The sequence below is a fragment of the Coregonus lavaretus genome, assembly GCF_964263955.1.
Source record: "Coregonus lavaretus genome assembly, chromosome: 23".
Lineage (NCBI taxonomy): Eukaryota > Metazoa > Chordata > Actinopteri > Salmoniformes > Salmonidae > Coregonus > Coregonus lavaretus.
This window is the reverse complement of record NC_140010.1, coordinates 37531739-37553683: the sequence shown is the minus strand read 5'-3', so window position 1 is coordinate 37553683 and position 21945 is coordinate 37531739. Positions and strand designations below refer to the sequence as shown.

The following is a 21945-nucleotide window of genomic DNA, read 5'->3' as shown; positions in this document are numbered from 1 at the left end:
TATTAATGCCCATGATTTTGAAATGAGATGTTCGAACGGGGGTCCACATACTGTTATGTAGTGTGCGTCCACGTTGTGAGCAATAGTGAAAGAGCGACTCTCCATTTGGGCTGATCTGTGACCCACTAGCACTTCCCCCGGTTAGAGGGGAATAAGGCAACCTCAAAGTTACACAGACAAGGGTACGTTATTGACACACACACAGATGAAATGTACATGGAACGGTAGTGGTTCTGAAACATGAGAAACCGAGGTGATGAATGCACTGTACACAATACAGTAACTGATAGCTCAAGTAGAGCAACAAGGCTATTAACAAGGGAAGGACTGTATGAAAATGTATACGCTACCTGCACATACAGGTATTACAATACAGCTATACACAAAGGCAGCATACACCAATGGTAACAACTGACTACGAAGAACAATATACAAATGTCACAACTCACTTTGTGCACGCACACCATCCCACAAGTCCAGAGATATGAGTCCAGCTGTTGTGCAGGACAGGGATGAGCTTACTGCACCCTCTGTGACTGCTTGAAGGAGACCGAGGGGGATGCAGGAATTGGAGAGTCGGGAATTGCCTGTGATTGGCTGAGCCCACGGTGTGACAAGGCCCCAGGCAACCATGACCCCTAGCAACCAATCTGTTTGGCTAGGGCCAGAGGTGTGAAGGGCCAGTTTACGACACCTAGCCTAGCCTGTTAAGCTCCTGAGAGGGAGGGGAGCCTACTGCAAGAGTTAGAAAGTTGCAGAGTTTGTGTCCCTGAGAGAGGTCTATGAGATGGTGTGCTAAGAGTCTCCGGCAGGGATTTCGTAACAGATAGCCTGACAGGCAGAATGTGACACATTTCCACTACTCCGCTGGTGTAGATTAATAGATGAGCTCAGTTTGATAAACTAGCAGACATCACAAACGCTGGCCTGGAGGAATGAAAGCTGAAACTCCACTATGGGTAAATTTGAGAAAATGCCTACAGTACATGTATTACCATGTTATTAGTTTAAACCAGTGTTCATTTTGGCAGCTTTTTTAGATTTAGTCTTAGTCACATTTTTGTCATTTCATCCTTTGTTAGTTTTAGTTATCGGTCGACTAAAACTCTGGACAATTTTAGTCACATAGTCGGTGCATTTTTTTCCTATTAAATAATGAATATTTAGGCTGCCTCTAACTTCCATCTTACACATTCAGATAGCCTTGTCCAACTAGGCCTACTAGCCCATCGTATACCTTAGCTGGCAACATTGATATTGTGGCAGATTGTAACCAATGCCAGCCATAATTAGCCAAATTGGCTATAAAGCCTTGGCTACAGGTTAAATGATTTAAAGCTCTGATTTTCTCCCCATCATAACCATCAAGGGGGTAAATAGGTGGTTTCTTTGAAAAGGGGGTAATTTGAATTTAGCGAAAAATGCCAGAAGTATTACTGTACTCCTAATATTCAACAAATAGCATTCGTTTTTTTCCCATTGGGGGGAAAAAAGCAACCGCAAGTCATTTGCGGACCGCGGCTTGAGAGCAGCAACACAGTTGAATGAATAACAGTGCATATGGGAAACTAGAGCTTCTGATGTGATCAAAGCAAAAATAGCCTACATGAAAATTAGAGAGTAAACATTGTTTTTAGTTTAGTTACAAGTCAAGTGTTCTGGCTTTGCATCAGTTCAAAAGATTGCCGACTGACTAAAGTGACTGCCTGAGAGCCGGGCAGATCAGCTCAATCAGACCACGCAACTGAAAGATGTCAATGAGAGGATTGCATTAAATATTCTGCATGCGTGTATGCTTAGGATTGGACAAAACAGATTTTAAAAAAGGAGCTTCATGTCGAATTAAATGTGCATTAGTCTCACATGGAATTCTCATCTCGTCACATTTTCGTCGACTAAAATGAAAAGTAATTAGTAATAGTTATCGTTTTTCGAGGGCGTCTCATCGTCATAGCTTTAGTCAGGAAAACTAGGCCGTTGACAAGTATTTTGTCTGTTGTTGATGAAATTAACACTGGTTTAAAGGGACATTACTTTTTCTGGTCTGAACTTGGACATCATTTTATTTGACTGTAGTCTAATATGAAGTTGAGTCCACATCCCACGCCATTGATTGTGTAGACCCAGCTGCCTCCAATCCCAAATAAATGGAAAAGATAAGCACAGCAAATCTGGAAGTTACATGGTGCTTATCTTTTCCATTCATTTTGGATTGTGGGATGTAGCTGCATCTTTAAAAATTGCCTGGGTTGTGGACTCAGATGACCGCTTTTGAGTTATGACAATATCTGACACGTTTAGATTTTGGAGTGTTATGTCTATTTAATGACAATACGTGTTTCTTGACTTTGATTTGTGAACCCCACATTTCAATGTCCTTCCCTTTGGCTTATTATTGGTTTGTTTTTGCATTAATGCAACACGGTGTCTCATCTCTCATGTGAAGTAAGCTATTAATAATCGAGACCGCATCAATGCTGTTTTGTGTCCTTGGTGGAAAAAACGGTTGAAAAGCGATGTGAGCGTTAAAAACATAACAGCAAATCTATTTTTGTAAGTCTCACTACGCCTGTGACGTACTGTAGCTCACAAGGCTCTTCATATCACACCAATGGCTCTGTTAGATGAGATTTGGGTGGGAGTGCTCATATAGGATCAGATTTGCCTTTTAGATTATAATGAATAAGATTATATTGATGGGGTGGCCTGATCTCGGATCAGAACTCATACTTTCGGTACTCATATGCTTTGTGATTATCTGCCCTGATATCTGTGTTTTAACTACAAAAAAGACAGGAGCTTTGCTTCCGTGAAATATACAAAACATACAAAGAGTAGCTGCTCACTACTCATTGGATCCAATGGCTATAGCTTGTCTCGGAACCAGAGAAACTGACCTCGTTACAGCTGTATGAATGCATTAGCTTTACCTGGTTTATGGCTTTCCGTTTCACTTATTTCAAAACACAAGCCAGAGCTGTCATTTCCTCTGTTCAGTGTGTCTCATCTGTTGTCAAAGTTGATACTTTTTGCAGCACATAGCTAATAATGGGATATTGGTTCTTTCTGACACTTTTTGTGATTTATTTTTTTCTCCCTCCAGTTTCCCAAGCCAGACCCCCACCAAATCAAAAGAAGGGTATGTACTGCTACGACAGTGTGTGTGCGAGTGTTATTGATGAATGTTGATAACTGGTAATACATGAACTAAAACATATTGTGTTCCTGTTTCATTAAAGGCTCTCGGACCCCCATCGTCATCATCCCAGCGGCAACCACATCCCTCATCACCATGCTCAATGCAAAGGACCTACTGCAGGACCTCAAGTAAGTAGACTGTGTGTGCGTGCATGCGCCAGGGTTTCCTTTAGGAAAATTGGGCGTCTGACAACGTGACCGGGAAGATTTAAATTTACCAGCCATTTGAGAAATGTACTGGACTCATATGGATGCATAACCCATTAGGGTGTCCATCCATGGTGCTCAGAATGACATAAATCACATTTAGATTATGGTAATGCATCGTAACAGAACATGCAACTCATGTAATGAAGCAGCCAATAAAACATAATTTAATTGTAAACAGCACACCTGATAGCAGTTCCATATGTGACAGAGATGCAAATCTATGTTTAAAACTTAGAAAGAGGGTGGATCTAAAGACGCAACAACTAGGATGGGTTGCTAATATGACTAGGATTGTGCCTTTAGCTTCTGGACAACGAAAGAAAGTTAAGATGAAAACCAATAGAACAGGAGAGAAATGGCATAGCGGTGGGTCCAATAGGGAAGTAAATGGAAATAAATATGCCAAAATTATATAATTACTCCTGTCTATACAGAAATAAATAAAATAATTTGAAAATACTTAACCAGAAAGCATGACTTGGCCACAGAGGAATCAAGGATCATTAGCTTCTTCCATTTTTTTTGCTGTGGATTGTTTCAAACTATGCTTATTTGGGAAGCCCGCAATTTGGCCAGCGCGCCTGGCAATAGGCCTAGCTGATGATTGAGTTGTGGCTGTCAGTGAAAAGCATCTCATGTGTGACGATAATGTGTCTTGAATATAATTTTAAATGTTGAGAATAGAAGAAAGGGCGAAGATACAGGCGAGTCTTTCTCCAGAATGGCTCAGCTGTTTCCTGCCAATTCTTGCGCATCCATTGTTTCATTTTGTGAATTGTTTGCCCTTTAAAAAAAACACTAAAAAATCCAAATTACATATGTCACCATTAGTAAACGTACTGTTAATCCCCGTCATTTGGTTACATTCATTTAATTTATCATTCTCGGAGTGGAAACATTGTTTGCAGAGTTCACAACCTGCTACACTTGTGAGAAACAAGTTTAGGTTTATTTCATTAAATCATTTACGAGATTTGTTCTTATTTTTTTTCATTGTCTTTTTGTTTGGAGTGCTCCATGTGAGCAATGATTATTTGTATGGTTTCTCTGTCCTGATAGCGCACGCATAAAAGTACCTGGGCTGCTGCGCAGAAATGTGAGTTTTTTTTAAACATCCATTGCAAATGATAACACATTAAAATTATAGTTCCTCACAGTAAGTCATTTGAAAAATCTTTCCAACAATCTCCCCCTCGATAATCACCAATCCTGGGTGTGAAAGAGCAATGGAGGTTATAGGCCTACTGCTCCGTTGGCCTATAGGCTATGAGTTCCATGCACTATTTTCTTTAGCCGCCAATGATCACGTTTTATCAATGTGTCCATATGGCAGAGGCTGGTGATTTAGTTGATTTGTTTCACTTTAATTCAGATTTTAATGATTAACCACGTGACAATGATTTTGAGAAAGTAAAACGTTATTATTGAATTGAAACAGTTCCACGGAAATGCGCATATGAAAATCACAACTGGCACGCAGAATGGTAGAAATGGTAGGATAAATTGTAAACTTGAAACTCACGCGTTGCCTAAAGTATTTTTATAAAATAATTGCCTCATTTCCATGGTTGGATTTTGCCTATATGCTACTTTGAAGCAAGGTAAGACATGCGTCATAATATGAAATAAAACATTCAGGTTTTAAACAATTAACTATGTTTTTAAAAATGCATTCGGCCTCTGCTCACATTGTAAAAAGTGTTGGGTGACGAGTTTATGGCCTGTTGCCAGCGCTTGAATGGTGAATGGGAGGCGAGCTTCAATTACCAGTTGAGAAATAAAAATAGTAGCTCTTTTTAATTGTGCAGCAAAACAGTTTTTAACAGGCGATTGAATGTAGAATTGTTGCGCAATGAATGGGCTTATAAAAGCATGTTTTACTCCAGCAGCAATCAGCTGAGGAGCAGCAGGAGAAATCCTGCTCAAAATAGGCTCTGTGCTGTGTGATAGTTGTTGGATAAATAAGATTCATGATGACTAATGACAATACACCTATAGACTGATAAGCATGAAGGTCAAATGTATCTACATCGACTGGTAGCCTATTTCCATCAATGAATAACAATGGGATTTATTTTCTCCTAGACATTTTGGCTGGCAACAATTTTATTTATCGGCTTTTCATTTTTGGGGGAGGGGCTAAAAGCCGGCAATTGGCAGCTAATGGAAACCCTGGTGTGTTAGAGCCTATATGAAAAACACGGTGGATGAATCCTATTGGTGTTCAACCCTGGTAATTCAATATATCAATACATGCAAAGTATTTATGCTTCTGGGAGGCTGGGTGTTGGCAAGGTCATTATCAATGCATTGTCTTCTGCTTTTTACAAAAGCATAAAGTCCTAAACTGGAACCCGTGTTTAACTAAGCAAAACCCCTTCCGTTTGGAAGATATACAGGTATTTGTCTATGCCTCTAAGGTAGTGCTGAGCGATTTTATAAAAAATGTGGGTTATTTTTTGTTTTTTAAACCACTAATTGACCGCCGGTTCAATTATTTGAAGTCCATTTCATTGTTTTTTTCTGAGCTCAATGCGCACAGTTTCTCTAGAGATAAATCTGATCCAGCCTGAACTGTGCAATGTAGTAGGGAGTTGTAGTTTCCAACATGCCAATATTCTACATAGCTTAGTACACAAAACGTGGTAATTAACTACAATGACCATTGCGCATCTACTTGTCCGGTCTTTTTCTTTTACGACTGCTACAGAAGAGAGAAGAATGCGTGATCGTAAGGTGACATAGAGAGAAGCTGTTGCTCCGAGCGGTATCTCTACCTGAAAATACATGATCTTAAGTGATTGATACTTGGTATTCAGCAGTAATAAAAGTACACCTTATTTACTTTGAAGTACTACAAAATAGTGATTTTGTCAAACCGCTTAGGCAGCAGCTCTATAGAGATGAGATGACTTCGAATGAAATAATAGTCAACAAAAAACAAAATGTAATATACACAACTGAAATATTTTATTAAAGTGATGTTAATAAGTAATAAGCAGTAATGGGCAGTCACTACCATCATAGGACTTTTATTAATTGTTTTATTCTGTGTTACAGCATTCAACCCACATAGTGCATTTAATGTAAAAAATAATCTAAAACTGATATTATTTAATTGAACCGAAACCAAACCGCCCTCCAAAAAGCACTAATCGCTCAGCACTACTCTAATGTGATAAAAGTATATTTAGGCAAACGTACATGACCTCAAGTCGAGTTTTATCCGATACAAATACACATTCCTATTTGATTAATAATAAATACTGCAAGAGTGCAGCTTACGAAATGAAACCCCCGCCTCCACACCTCAAAGGTGAATTACACTGGCGTGTTCATTGAAGTTGCACACACGCACACGAGTGGTGTAATTGCTATTTTGCTGTTTTAATTGGAGTCATAAATCACTGGACGTCCTAAGATGGTGGCAGTGACTCTGGTTGTGTGGATGAGCAGTAGCAGCATGGAGATGGAGGGGGAGATATTACCAGGCAGAGAGCCCTGAGGGCAGAATACAGGGCCCAGCTACCCACCCTCTGCTCTGTGAACACATGACAGCTCCTCATAAACATTGCTACCATAGCTGCACATACAGTGGGGAGAACAAGTATTTGATACACTGCCGATTTTGCAGGTTTTCCTACTTACAAAGCATGTAGAGGTCTGTAATTTATATCATAGGTACACTTCAACTGTGAGAGACATAATCTAAAACAAAAATCCAGAAAATCACATTGTATGATTTTTAAGTAATTCATTTGCATTTTATTGCATGACATAAGTATTTGATACATCAGAAAAGCAGAACTTAATATTTGGTACAGAAACCTTTGTTTGCAATTACAGAGATCATACGTTTCCTGTAGGTCTTGACCAGGTTTGCACACACTGCAGCAGGGATTTTGGCCCACTCCTCCATACAGACCTTCTCCAGATCCTTCAGGTTTCGGGGCTGTCGCTGGGCAATACGGACTTGCAGCTCCCTCCAAAGATGTTCTATTGGGTTCAGGTCTGGAGACTGGCTAGGCCACTCCAGGACCTTGAGATGCTTCTTACGGAGCCACTCCTTAGTTGCCCTGGCTGTGTGTTTCGGGTCGTTGTCATGCTGGAAGACCCAGCTACGACCCATCTTCAATGCTCTTACTGAGGGAAGGAGGTTGTTGGCCAAGATCTCGCGATACATGGCCCCATCCATCCTCCCCTCAATACGGTGCAGTCGTCCTGTCCCCTTTGCAGAAAAGCATCCCCAAAGAATGATGTTTCCACCTCCATGCTTCACAGTTGGGATGGTGTTCTTGGGGTTGTACTCATCCTTCTTCTTCCTCCAAACACGGCGAGTGGAGTTTAGACCAAAAAGCTCTATTTTTGTCTCATCAGACCACATGACCTTCTCCCATTCCTCCTCTGGATCATCCAGATGGTCATTGGCAAACTTCAGACGGGCCTGGACATGCACTGGCTTGAGCAGGGGGACCTTGCGTGCGCTGCAGGATTTTAATCCATGACGGCATAGTGTGTTACTAATGGTTTTCTTTGAGACTGTGGTCCCAGCTCTCTTCAGGTCATTGACCAGGTCCTGCCGTGTAGTTCTGGGCTGATCCCTCACCTTCCTCATGATCATTGATGCCCCACAAGGTGAGATCTTGCATGGAGCCCCAGACCGAGGCTGATTGACCGTCATCTTGAACTTTTTCCATTTTCTAATAATTGCGCCAACAGTTGTTGCCTTCTCACCAAGCTGCTTGCCTATTGTCCTGTAGCCCATCCCAGCCTTGTGCAGGTCTACAATTTTATCCCTGATGTCCTTACACAGCTCTCTGGTCTTGGCCATTGTGGAGAGGTTGGAGTCTGTTTGATTGAGTGTGTGGACAGGTGTCTTTTATACAGGTAACGAGTTCAAACAGGTGCAGTTAATACAGGTAATGAGTGGAGAACAGGAGGGCTTCTTAAAGAAAAACTAACAGGTCTGTGAGAGCCGGAATTCTTACTGGTTGGTAGGTGATCAAATACTTATGTCATGCAATAAAATGCAAATGAATTACTTAAAAATCATACAATGTGATTTTCTGGATTTTTGTTTTAGATTCCGTCTCTCACAGTTGAAGTGTACCTATGATAAAAATTACAGACCTCTACATGCTTTGTAAGTAGGAAAACCTGCAAAATCGGCAGTGTATCAAATACTTGTTCTCCCCACTGTAGCTAGTTGCATTTAATAATAGGATTTTCATTAGGAGAAAATTAGCGTTTCTAATTGGCCTTATCGTCAGAGAATAAACATAGAGGTCCAAAAACGTTCTCCAATAGAAATCCCCGATCACACTTGTAGGCGATGTCATGACAATGTTAGCAAGCTAAGCTCATGGGCAGAAATGCGTCATTGGGTCTAACGGTCGTGTTGACCCGAACTGCCTATGTGCAGGCCGTCAAATCAAAGGCACTCTTTCAAAATAAAGCAGTTGCTGTTCTTTTGGACGGTTGTAGTAATGACATGTTCAGCTATTTAAAGGAAATGATTGTGGACTACAGGAAAAAAAAGAGGACTGAGCACGCCCCCATTCTCATCGACGGGGCTGTAGTGGAACAGGTTGAGAGCTTCAAGTTCCTTGGTGTCCACATCACCAACAAACTATCATGGTCCAAACACACCAAGACAGTCGTGAAGAGGGCACGACAAAGCCTATTCCCCCTCAGGAGACTGAAAAGATTTGGCATGGGTCCTCAGATCCTCAAAAAGTTCTACAGCTGCACTATCGAGAGCATCCTGACTGGTTGCATCACCGCCTGGTGTACGGCCCAGTACATCACTGGTGCCAAGCTTCCTGCCATCCAGGACCTCTATACCATGCGGTGTCAGAGGAAGGTCCTAAAAATTGTCAGACTCCAGCCACCCTAGTCATAGACTGTTCTCCCTGCTACCGCACGGCAACTGGTACCGCTAGTGCCAAGTCTAGGTCCAAAAGGCTTCTTAACAGCTTCTACCCCCAAGCCATAAGACTCCTAAACAGCTAATCATGGCTACCCGGACTATTTGCAAACCGCTCTTACCCTAAAAGGACATAATTTTAACAATTTCAGTATTATTCAAACCTTGTAGTGTGAAGAAAAAAAAATATATATATATATATCTATATATATATATATATATATATATATATATATATATATATATATATATATATATATATATACACACACACACACAGTGAGGGGAAAAAAGTATTTGATCCCCTGCTGATTTTGTACCTTTGCCCACTGACAAAGAAATGATAAGTCTATAATTTTAATGGTAGGTTTATTTAAACATTGAGAGACAGAATAACAACAACAAAATCCAGAAAAGCACATGTCAAAAATGTTATAAATTGATTTGCATTTTAATGAGGGAAATAGGTATTTGACCCCCTCTCAATCAGAAAGATTTCTGGCTCCCAGGTGTCTTTTATACAGGTAACGAGCTGAGATTAGGAGCACACTCTTAAAGGGAGTGCTCCTAATCTGTTTGTTACCTGTATAAAAGACACCTGTCCACAGAAGCAATCAATCAATCAGATTCCAAACTCTCCACCATGGCCAAGACCAAAGAGCTCTCCAAGGATGTCAGGGACAAGATTGTAGACCTACACAAGGCTGGAATGGGCTACAAGACCATCGCCAAGCAGCGTGGTGAGAAGGTGACAACAGTTGGTGCGATTACTCGCAAATGGAAGAAACACAAATTAACTGTCAATCTCCCTCGGCCTGGGGCTCCATGCAAGATCTCACCTCGTGGAGTTGCAATGATCATGAGAACGGTGAGGAAACAGCCCAGAACTACACAGGAGGATCTTGTCAATGATCTCAAGGCAGCTGGGACCATAGTCACCAAGAAAACAATTGGTAACACACTACGCCGTGAACCACTGAAATCCTGCAGCGCCCGCAAGGTCCCCCTGGTCTAGAAAGCACATATATTGGCCCGTCTGAAGTTTGCCAATGAACATCTGAATGATTCAGAGGAGAACTGGGTGAAAGTGTTGTGGTCAGATGAGACCAAAATGGAGCTCTTTGGCATCAACTCAACTCGCCGTGTTTGGAGGAGGAGGAATGCTGCCTATGACCCCAAGAACACCATCCCCACCGTCAAACATGGAGGTGGAAACATTATGCTTTGGGGGTGTTTTTCTGCTAAGGGGACAGGACAACTTCACTGCATCAAAGGGACGATGGACGGGTCCATGTACCGTCAAATCTTGGGTGAGAACCTCCTTCCCTCAGCCAGGGCATTGAAAATGGGTCGTGGATGGATATTCCAGCATGACAATGACCCAAAACACACGGCCAAGGCAACAAAGGAGTGGCTCAAGAAGAAGCACATTAAGGTCCTGGAGTGGCCTAGCCAGTCTCCAGACCTTAATCCCATAGAAAATCTGGAGCTGGAGCTGAAGGTTCGAGTTGCCAAACGTCAGCCTCAACCTTAATGACTTGGAGAAGATCTGCAGAGGAGTGGGACAAAATCCCTCCTGAGATGTGTGCAAACCTGGTGGCCAGATACAAGAAACGTCTGACCTCTGATTGCCAACAAGGGTTTTGCCACCAAGTACTAAGTCATGTTTTGCAGAGGGGTCAAATACCTATTTCCCTCATTAAAATGCAAATCAATTTATAACATTTTTGACATGTGCTTTTCTGGATTTTGTTGTTGTTATTCTGTCTCTCGCTGTTTAAATAAACCTACCATTAAAATTATAGACTGATTTCTTTGTCAGTGGGCAAACGTACAAAATCAACAGGGGATCAAATACTTTTTTCCCTCACTGTATATACACTGCTCAAAAAAATTAAGGGAACACTAAAATAACACATCCTAGATCTGAATGAATGAAATAATCTTATTAAATACTTTTTTCTTTACATAGTTGAATGTGCTGACAACAAAATCACACACAAATTATCAATGGAAATCAAATGTATCAACCCATGAAGGTCTGGATTTAGAGTCACCCTCAAAATTAAAGTGGAAAACCACACTACAGGCTGATCCAACTTTGATGTAATGTCCTTAAAACAAGTCAAAATGAGGCTCAGTAGTGTGTGTGGCCTCCACGTACCTGTATGACCTCCCTACAACGCCTGGGCATGCTCCTGATGAGGTGGCAGATGGTCTCCTGAGGGATCTCCTCCCAGACCTGGACTAAAGCATCCGCCAACTCCTGGACAGTCTGTGGTGCAACGTAGCGTTGGTGGATGGAGCGAGACATGATGTTCCAGATGTGCTCAATTGGATTCAGGTCTGGGGAACGGGCGGGCCAGTCCATAGCATCAATGCCTTCCTCTTGCAGGAACTGCTGACACACTCCAGCCACATGAGGTCTAGCATTGTCTTGCATTAGGAGGAACCCAGGGCCAATCGCACCAGCATATGGTCTCGCAAGGGGTCTGAGGATCTCATCTCGGTACCTAATGGCAGTCAGGCTACCTCTGGCGAGCACATGGAGTGCTGTGCGGCCCCCCAAAGAAATGCCACCCCACACCATGACTGACCCACCGCCAAACCGGTCATGCTGGAGGATGTTGCAGGCAGCAGAACGTTCTCCACGGCGTCTCCAGACTCTGTCACGTCTGTCACATGTGCTCAGTGTGAACCTGCTTTCATCTGTGAAGAGCACAGGGTGCCAGTGGCAAATTTGCCAATCTTGGTGTTCTCTGGCAAATGCCAAACGTCCTGCACGGTGTTGGGCTGTAAGCACAACCCCCACCTGTGGACGTCGGGCCCTCATACCACCCTCATGGAGTCTGTTTCTGACCGTTTGAGCAGACACATGCACATTTGTGGCCTGCTGGAGGTCATTTTGCAGGGCTCTGGCAGTGCTCCTCCTTGCACAAAGGCGGAGGTAGCAGTCCTGCTGCTGGGTTGTTGCCCCCTCCTACGGCCTCCTCCACGTCTCCTGATGTACTGGCCTGTCTCCTGGTAGCGCCTCCATGCTCTGGACACTACGCTGACAGACACAGCAAACCTTCTTGCCACAGCTCGCATTGATGTGCCATCCTGGATGAGCTGCACTACCTGAGCCACTTGTGGGGGTTGTAGACTCCGTCTCATGCTACCACTAGAGTGAAAGCACCGCCAACATTCAAAAGTGACCAAAACATCAGCCAGGAAGCATAGGAACTGAGAAGTGGTCTGTGGTCACCACCTGCAAAACCAGTCCTTTATTGGGGGTGTCTTGCTAATTGCCTATAATTTCCACCTGTTGTCTATTCCATTTGCACAACAGCATGTGAAATTTATTGTCAATCAGTGTTGCTTCCTAAGTGGACAGTTTGATTTCACAGAAGTGTGATTGACTTGGAGTTACATTGTGTTGTTTAAGTGGTCCCTTAATTTTTTTGAGCAGTGTATATACAGTACCAGACAAAAGTTTATCTTGAATCTACTCATTCAAGGGGTTTTCTTGATTTTTACTATTTTCTTCTTTGTACAATAATAGTGAAGACATCAAAACTATGAAATAACACATGGAATCATGTAGTAAACAAAAGTGTTAAACAAATCAAAATATTTTAGATTTTAGATTATTTAAAGTAGCCACCCTTTGCCTTTGACAGCTTTACACAATCTTGGCATTCTCTCAACCAGCTTCATGAGGAATGCTTTCAAACAGTCTAGAAGGAGTTCCCACATATGCTGAGCACTTGTTGGCTGCTTTTCCTTCACTCTGCGGTCCAACTCATCCCAAACCATCTCAATTGGGTTGAGGTCGGGTGATTGTGGAAGCCAGGTCATCTGATGCAGTACTCATCACTCTCCTTCTTTGTCAAATAGCCCTTACACAGCCTGGAGGTGTGTTGGGTCATGATAGTCCCACTAAGCGCAAACCAGATGGGATGGCGTATCGCTGCAGAATGCTGTGGTAGCCATGCTGGTTAAGTGTACCTTGAATTCTAAATAAATCACTAACAGTGTCACCAGCAAAGCACCCCCACACCATAACACCACCACCTCCATGCTTCACGGTGGGAACCACACATGCAGCGATCATCCGTTCACCTACTCTGCGTCTCACAAAGACACGGCGGTTGGAACCAAAAATTGCAAATTTGGACTCCAGACCAAAGGACACATTTCCACTGGTCTAATGTCCGTTGCTCGTGTTTCTTGGCCCAAGCAAGTCTCTTCTTATTATTGGTGTCCTTTAGTACTGGTTTCTTTGCAGAAATTCGACCATGAAGGCCGGATTCACGCCGTCTCCTCTGAACAGTTGATGTTGAGATGTCTGTTACTTGAACTCTGTGAAGCATTTATTTGGGCTGCAATTTCTGAGGCTGGTAACTCTGAGCTTATCCTCTGCAGCAGAGGTGACTCTGGGTCTTCCATTCCTGTGGCGGTCCTCATGAGAGCCAGTTTCATAGCGCTTGATGGTTTTTGCAACTGCACTTGAAAAACTTTCAAAGTTCTTGAAATCTCCGTATTGACTGACCTACATGTCTTAAAGTAATGATGGACTGTCGTTTCTCTTTGCTTATTTGAGCTGTTCTTGCCATAATATGGACTTGGCTTTTTACCAAATAGGGCTATCTTCTGTATACCAACTATCTTGTCACAACACAATTAAACGCATTACGAAGGAAAGAAATTCCACAAATTAACTTTAAGAAGGCACACCTGTTCATTGAAATGCATTCCAGGTGACTACCTCATGAAGCTGGTTGAGAGAATGTCGATTGTGCAAAGCTGTCGTCAAGGCAAAGGGTGGCTACTTTAAAGAATCTCAAATATAATATATATATATTGATTTGTTTAACACTTGGATACTACATGATTCCATATGTGTTATTTCATAGTTTTGATGTCTTCACTATTTATTCTACAGAAAATAGTAAAAATCAAGAAAAACCCTGGAATGAGTAGGTGTCCAAACTTTGACTGGTACTGTATGTACAGTGCATTCGGAAAGTATTCAGACCCCTTGACTTTTTCCACATTTTGTTATGTTACAGCCTTATTCTAAAATGGATTCAATTGTTTTAATTTTTTTCATCAATCTACACAAAATACCCCATAATGACAAAGCAAAAACAAGTTTTTAGACATTTTGCAATAAGTATTCAGACCCTTTACTCAGTACTTTGTTGAAGTACCTTTGGCAGCAATTACAGCCTCAAGTCTTCTTGGGTATGTCGCTAGAAGCTTGGCACACCTGTATTTGGGGAGATTATTCCACTCTTCTCTGCAGATCCTCTCAAGCTCTGTCAGGTTGGATGGGGAGCGTTGCTGCACAGCTATGTTCAGGTCTCTCCAGAGATGTTCGATGGGGTTCAAGTCCGGGCTCTGGCTGTGCAACTCAAGGACATTCAGAGACTTGTCCCGAAGCCACTCCTGCGTTGTCTTGGCTGTGTGCTTAGGGTCATTGCCCCAGTCTGAGGTCCTGAGCACTCTGGAGCAGGTTTTCATCAAGGATCTCGCTGTACTCGTAGTCACACTTATTTTTTTTGCCTTGCCCGCCATTCTAAAGAACTGTTGCTAACAGTAATGCATTCTTGATGGAGGTTTTGTATCGTATGCATTAGCCATTATTCGCCTCCCTCCCCTCTCCGTAAGGTTTGTAACGCCGGAGGAGAAGAAGAAGCAGGGCATCCAGCGGGACAACGAGGTGCTGCTCCAGAGACGCAAGGACCAGATCCAGCCCGGGGGGGCCACGCTCAGCGTCACCGTGCCCTACAGGGTCATCGACCAGCCCCTCAAACTAGCTCCGCAGGACTGGTGAGTCACCACCACCGTACATGACCATTTGGCATCTTCAATACATACATTCCACTTCGTATCATTGACCGTCACCAGGACCGTACATGACCCTACTACATAACCATTTATGAACTTCCATACATACACTCCACTTAGAACTGGCGAGTCTCCAGGACCATACATGATGATACATGACCACATTATGAACATACATGACTGTTCATGATCTTCCATATACAGTGGGGAAAAAAAGTATTTAGTCAGCCACCAATTGTGCAAGTTCTCCCACTTAAAAAGATGAGAGAGGCCTGTAATTTTCATCATAGGTACACGTCAACTATGACAGACAAATTGAGGAAAAAATATCCAGAAAATCACATTGTAGGATTTTTTATGAATTTATTTGCAAATTATGGTGGAAAATAAGTATTTGGTCACCTACAAACAAGCAAGATTTCTGGCTCTCACAGACCTGTAACTTCTTCTTTAAGAGGATCCTCTGTCCTCCACTCGTTACCTGTATTAATGGCACCTGTTTAAACTTGTTATCAGTATAAAAGACACCTGTCCACAACCTCAAACAGTCACACTCCAAACTCCACTATGGCCAAGACGAAAGAGCTTTCAAAGGACACCAGAAACAAAATTGTAGACCTGCACCAGGCTGGGAAGACTGAATCTGCAATAGGTAAGCAGCTTGGTTTGAAGAAATCAACTGTGGGAGCAATTATTAGGAAATGGAAGACATACAAGACCACTGATAATCTCCCTCGATCTGGTGCTCCACGCAAGATCTCACCCCGTGGGATCAAAATGATCACAAGAACGGTGAGCAAAAATCCCACAACCACACGGGGGGACCTAGTGAATGACCTGCAGAGAGCTGGGACCAAAGTAACAAAGCCTACCATCAGTAACACACTACGCCGCCAGGGACTCAAATCCTGCAGTGCCCCCCTGCTTAAGCCAGTACATGTCCAGGCCCGTCTGAAGTTTGCTAGAGTGCATTTGGATGATCCAGAAGAGGATTGGGAGAATGTCATATGGTCAGATGAAACCAAAATATAACTTTTTGGTAAAAACTCAACTCGTCGTGTTTGGAGGACAAAGAATGCTGAGTTGCATCCAAAGAACACCATACCTACTGTGAAGCATGGGGGTGGAAACATCATGCTTTGGGGCTGTTTCTCTGCAAAGGGACCAGGACGACTGATCCGTGTAAAGGAAAGAATGAATGGGGCCATGTATCGTGAGATTTTGAGTGAAAACCTCCGTCCATCAGCAAGGGCATTGAAGATGAAACGTGGCTGGGTCTTTCAGCATGACAATGATCCCAAACACACCGCCCGGGCAACAAAGGAGTGGCTTCGTAAGAAGCATTTCAAGGTCCTGGAGTGGCCTAGCCAGTCTCCAGATCTCAACCCCATAGAAAATCTTTGGAGGGAGTTGAAAGTCCGTGTTGCCCAGCGACAGCCCCAAAACATCCCTGCTCTAGAGGAGATCTGCATGGAGGAATGGGCCAAAATACCAGCAACAGTGTTTGAAAACCTTGTGAAGACTTACAGAAAACGTTTGACCTGTGCCATTGCCAACAAAGGGTATATAACAAAGTATTGAGAAACTTTTGTTATTGACCAAATACTTATTTTCCACCATAATTTGCAAATAAATTCATTAAAAATCCTACAATGTGATTTTCTGGATTTTTTCTTCTAATTTTGTCTGTTATAGTTGACATGTACCTATGATGAAAATTACAGGCCTCTCTCATCTTTTTAAGTGAGAGAACTTGCACAATTGGTGTTTGACTAAATACTTTTTTTCCCCACTATACAGTGCTTTCAGAAAGTATTCACACCCCTCAACTTTTTCCACATTTTGTTGTTACAGCTTGAATTAAAAATTGAGATTTTTTTTCACTGGCCTATACTCAATTCCACTTTGTCATTATGGAGTATTATGTTTTCCAAATTTTTTACAAAATAATTACAAATGAATAGCTGAAATGTCTTGTCAATAAGTATTCAACTTCTTTGTTATGGCAAGCATAAATTGTGCTTAACTAGTCACATAATAAGTTGCATGGACTCACTGTGTGCAATAATGGTGTTTAACATGTTTTTGAATGACTACCTCATCTCTGTAGCCCACACATACAATTATCTGTAAGGTCCCTCAGTCGAGCAGTGAATTTCAAACAGATTGAACCACAAAGACCAGAGAGGTATTCCAATTCCTCGCAAAGAAAGGCACCTATTGGTAGATAAAAATAAAATAAAAAAGCAGACATTGAATATCCCTTTTGAGCATTGTAAAGTTATTAATTATACTTTGGAAGGCGTATTCATACACCCAGTCACTACAAAGATACAGGCATCCTTCCTAACTGTTGCTGTAGAGGAGGAAACCGCTCAGGGATTTCACCATGAAGCTAATGGTGACTTTAAAACAGTTACGAGTTTAATGGCTGCGATAGGAGAAAACTGAGGATGGATCAACAACATTGTAGTTACTCCACAATACTAACCTAATTGACAATGAAAAGGAAGCCTGTACAGAATAAAAATATTCCAAAACATGCATCCTGTTTGCAACAATGCACTAAAGTAATACTGCAAAAAAATGTGGCAAATCAATTAACTTTTTGTCCTGAATACAAAGTGTTATATTTGGGGCAAATCCAATACAACACATTATTGAGTACCACTCAACATTTTCAAGCATAATGGTGGCTGATCATGTTATGGGTATGCTTGTAATCGTTAAGGACTGGGGAGTTTTTCAGGATAAAAAATAAACTAAATGGAGCTAAGCACAGGCGAAATCCAAGAGGAAAAACCAGGTTGTCTGCTTTCCACCAGACACTGGAAGATGAATTCACCTTTCAGCAGGACAATAACCTAAAACACAAGGCCAAATATGCATTGGAGTTGCTTACCAAGAAGACAGTGAATGTTCCTGAGTGGCCGAGTTACAGCTTTGACTTAAATATACTTGAAAATCTATGGCAACACCTGAAAATGGTTGTCTAGCCATGATCAACAACCAATTTGACAGAGCTTGAAGAATTTTGAAATGAATAATGGGCAAATGTTGCACAATCCAGGCATGGAATGCTCTTAGAGAGCAATATGTGATTGTTCATGAGTGTGTGTAGACACAATAGTACTACATGATCGACAGTACCTGACGATATTGTGTTAATGGCCGGCTGTACATGTCAGTACTTGACCCTACATCCACATACTACTACACCACTTTAGCAACCCTCCCCTCAAAACATGCCCCATGGCCACAAATGACTATACATCCTCTCTAAATCTGGCTTAGAATGTGACGATTGTGCAAATTGTACTCCCATTTTACTGTACCACACATAAAAACATATTGTAAAGTGGTTATCCCACTGGCTATAAGGTGAATGCACCAATTTGTAAGTCGCTCTGGATAAGAGCGTCTGCTAAATGACGTAAATGTAATGCAAAACGGTCTCATTTTGTATGAATTGTTTTTGCAGTAGAGGTTGATGTTGACTGTGTGTGTTGTGCAGGGATCGCGTGGTGGCCGTGTTTGTGCAAGGCCCTGCCTGGCAGTTCAAGGGCTGGCCTTGGCTGCTGCCTGACGGATCTCCTGTGGACATTTTCGCTAAAAGTGAGATTCCTCCCACTTGCTCTTATACATACAGGGGTTGCACTTTACTTTCGACGATGTAATTGAATGTCGTTCTTGTTACAGATAACTAGTTACCCAGTTATTTCAAACTGTAAAGTGCCACCCATACAGTTCTTTGGCTCCAAACCTGTGATACCTTAAGATGGACTTAAGTTCATGTATTTGAGCTAACCTGTCCAACCCATGTCTCGAAACGAGTATTGGTCCTACCTAATTGACTGTGTGTGGTTGTGGTCGCCCTGCAGTCCGAGCCTTCCATCTGAAGTATGACGAGCAGAAGATGGACCCCAATGTGCAGAAGTGGGACGTGACCGTGCTGGAGCTGAGCCACCACAAGCGCCATCTCGACCGGCCCATGTTCCTGAAGTTCTGGGAGACCCTCGACAGGTGTGTTTTGATAGCATATTTGTGCACATGTATGTTCGTGACGCAATGGGGTCGATACCAAGCCCACCTATACTTTGTTAGGGACCCTCGTCTCCCTTCCCTCTTTCTATACTGGTCTATCTTTTCAATGAAATTACTTGAAAAATACTTCAGAAAACATTTAAAATTCATTCTGGAAGTGCACTGAATTCCAATTATCTTCAATTGACCCCAACCCTGGTAGATACGTTTTATTGTATGTGTTAGCACTCATGTACATTGAGTTAAATAATAATCTATCTGTAAAAGTGTATACTTCATATACTCTGGGGTTATAGAAAGATTTGGGATTTATATTTGAATGGGGTGACAGTAGAATGCATGAGCTCCTTCTGACCACATATGACATCTTCTTTTCCTGTTCCCTCTACAGATACATGGTGAAACACAAGTCGCACCTGAGGTTCTGAGCCTGGAACGTGGCCTCCTTCCTCCACAGGTCCCGCCCCAAACCTAGCCCTCCTCCTCCCCACCAGGACTACTACTAGAAGAGAAAGGACACACACGGGCCCACAACACCCCCCACAAGTACTTTGGGGACCCAGAATAGACCCCTGTGTTCAGATGCAGTCCTTCAGGAAAATACCTTCTACCTGTTTTTCATAGATAGAAGCAGCAGGCACAGTATGTCACTAGACATTGGGAAGGGGAGGTTGGAGCTTCCCATGTTTTTTTCAAGTTCTTATGTACAAAACAATATACCAAAACTATATTTTCTAACAGCATAGCGTTTTACTGTGGAGACAGAGATTGAAGAGCGAGTGAGATGGAGAGAGCGGAAGGGGGATGGATAGATGGAGGTGGGGAAAACAACTTCCCATATTATTTCCTTTGTGAAATGGATCTTATAAATTCCATGTGAAACATGAGCTGGATAAGAAGCCCTTTGGAAATCTGGTGGTACAAATAAAAATCACTGCTGGGAATAAGGGATACGAGACCTCAGTCAGTTTCATTTTCCAATGTTACGAAAGGAACATTTGTGTCTACTTTTTTCCTAGCTGCGTCTGAAATGGCACCCCATTTCCTAAATAGTGCACTACAGTGCTCTATGAAGGGAATAGGGTGCCATTTGGGACAGAATCCTAGTGTGAAAGAGCGTAGGTATGCAGTCTTATAGCCAAGGAGCATCTGAGCGATGTTCCAATGCGATCCAAATGTGATGATAAATATAAGAGCCAAACTTTCTGAACAGACTTTGAAGATCAAATAAGCTAGTCTCTTATTCTTGATGCATTACAAAGCTATTTATGATTCAGTGATTTAGATTGGTACAAATTTTCCAGACAGTAAATCCCAATATTTGCGCGTTTTTTTATTTTATTTTTTGCAACTGCACACCACTTTTGTTACTATGTGAAGATGTATAGTGTTTTTTTTTTGTGGTGGGGGGTGTGGGTGGGGGGGAGGGGTGCAAATGAAAGGAATGTTGACGACATTGCTTTATTTGATGTGTTCACAGTGCAAATGGATAATAAAAGTTGGTAGAGGGGGAAAAGTGTCTTGTCTGTGTTGCAGTTTAAATCTCCTTTGGCTTTCTTTCCCATGCAGAGTTGGGTTTCTATTTGGACCAGGAGTTTTTCCTGCCCTCATGATCTTATCAGGAAAAACTGTGGGTACTACAGTAGTTATTCCTGGTAAGGTCATAACGATAGGAAAACTTCCTATAAACACAAATACAGCAAAAACATAAGGTTTTTCATTGAGCTGTTTTTTTTCTTCCATTAGGTCAGAGGATGAGTGAGTCTATCAGTTACTTTTACCCATTGTACATTTTCTGTTATAAAACTGACGATTGTATTTTTGATTTAAATTATGAATTATAGGTGTAACTGTTAGGCTACTGTTGCTTCATGCGTTGTATGCGTGTACTTACTGTCACTCTGGGTAGCTACTTCCCATACCGTTACCGGTGCTTGCCAAGCGGGAGCAAAGGGCACTGTGTTCCGGTTGTTGCCGTAGTAGACTATGTATTACAGTATTAAGGTGACATCTAGATGGTTATCAATATTAGTTATTTATTGTGTAGGCTTCTATCCTACTTTAAATAAAATCATGTGAGAGAAAATGGCCACGTAGCTAACGTTACCACCGCACAGGCGACACGACCATGAATTATACCCAGTAGGAAACACTTCAAATCGGCAGGCACAACTCCGGAGCGTTGAGTACTGATCGCCGGGTTATTGACAAGTGCATCAGCCACTAGTAAATAACCCGTCTTGAGAGGCAACAAATCGGCCCAATTAGCTGATTCGCTTTCCATACACTCACTTATTTCGACTCGCCCGTTCTCCGGCCGCCATATTGGGATGCAGATACCCCCTCCTCGAATATAATCTAGCTAGCTAGCTAGGTCAATTAATGCTGCAGTGCATTCGCTTTCTCATCCTACGGTTACAAATAACAACTCCAGTCAGAATATTAAGTAGGAGCCTACCTGTTGGCTCGTGGTCGTTGTATCTTATCCTTCTCATTTAACTTAGAATTATGTCATTTTAATTCCATTCTACATTGATTAGATATCTCCTAACATTTGCCACACACTGAGGCTCTATGCATGTAGCCTATTGCCGCTTTGATTACTTATGATTGGCCAACAACAAGCTACACGCGCCACGAACCACTTGTGAAAAGCAAAGACCATCTGCACAGGAAATTCTTCTGGAATGCATTTATTACTGAAATTGAATGGAAGAATGCTTGGTTGCTCC

The 21945-nt window shown here is 42.2% G+C and overlaps 1 protein-coding gene across 1 annotated transcript in view; it reads left to right on the top strand.

The window, feature by feature from the left end:
* LOC311150651 (parafibromin-like) overlaps positions 1-20730 on the top strand; it is a 74535-nt gene extending 53805 nt beyond the window's left edge. The window contains exons 12-17 of the mRNA XM_084188147.1: positions 3104-3139; positions 3240-3327; positions 14990-15151; positions 18684-18784; positions 19051-19192; positions 19605-20730. Coding sequence (XP_084044273.1) covers positions 3104-3139; positions 3240-3327; positions 14990-15151; positions 18684-18784; positions 19051-19192; positions 19605-19641 — 566 coding nt within the window. The 3' untranslated portion in view covers positions 19642-20730. The remainder of the gene's footprint in view (positions 1-3103; positions 3140-3239; positions 3328-14989; positions 15152-18683; positions 18785-19050; positions 19193-19604) is intronic.
* Positions 20731-21945: the final 1215 nt, after the last annotated feature.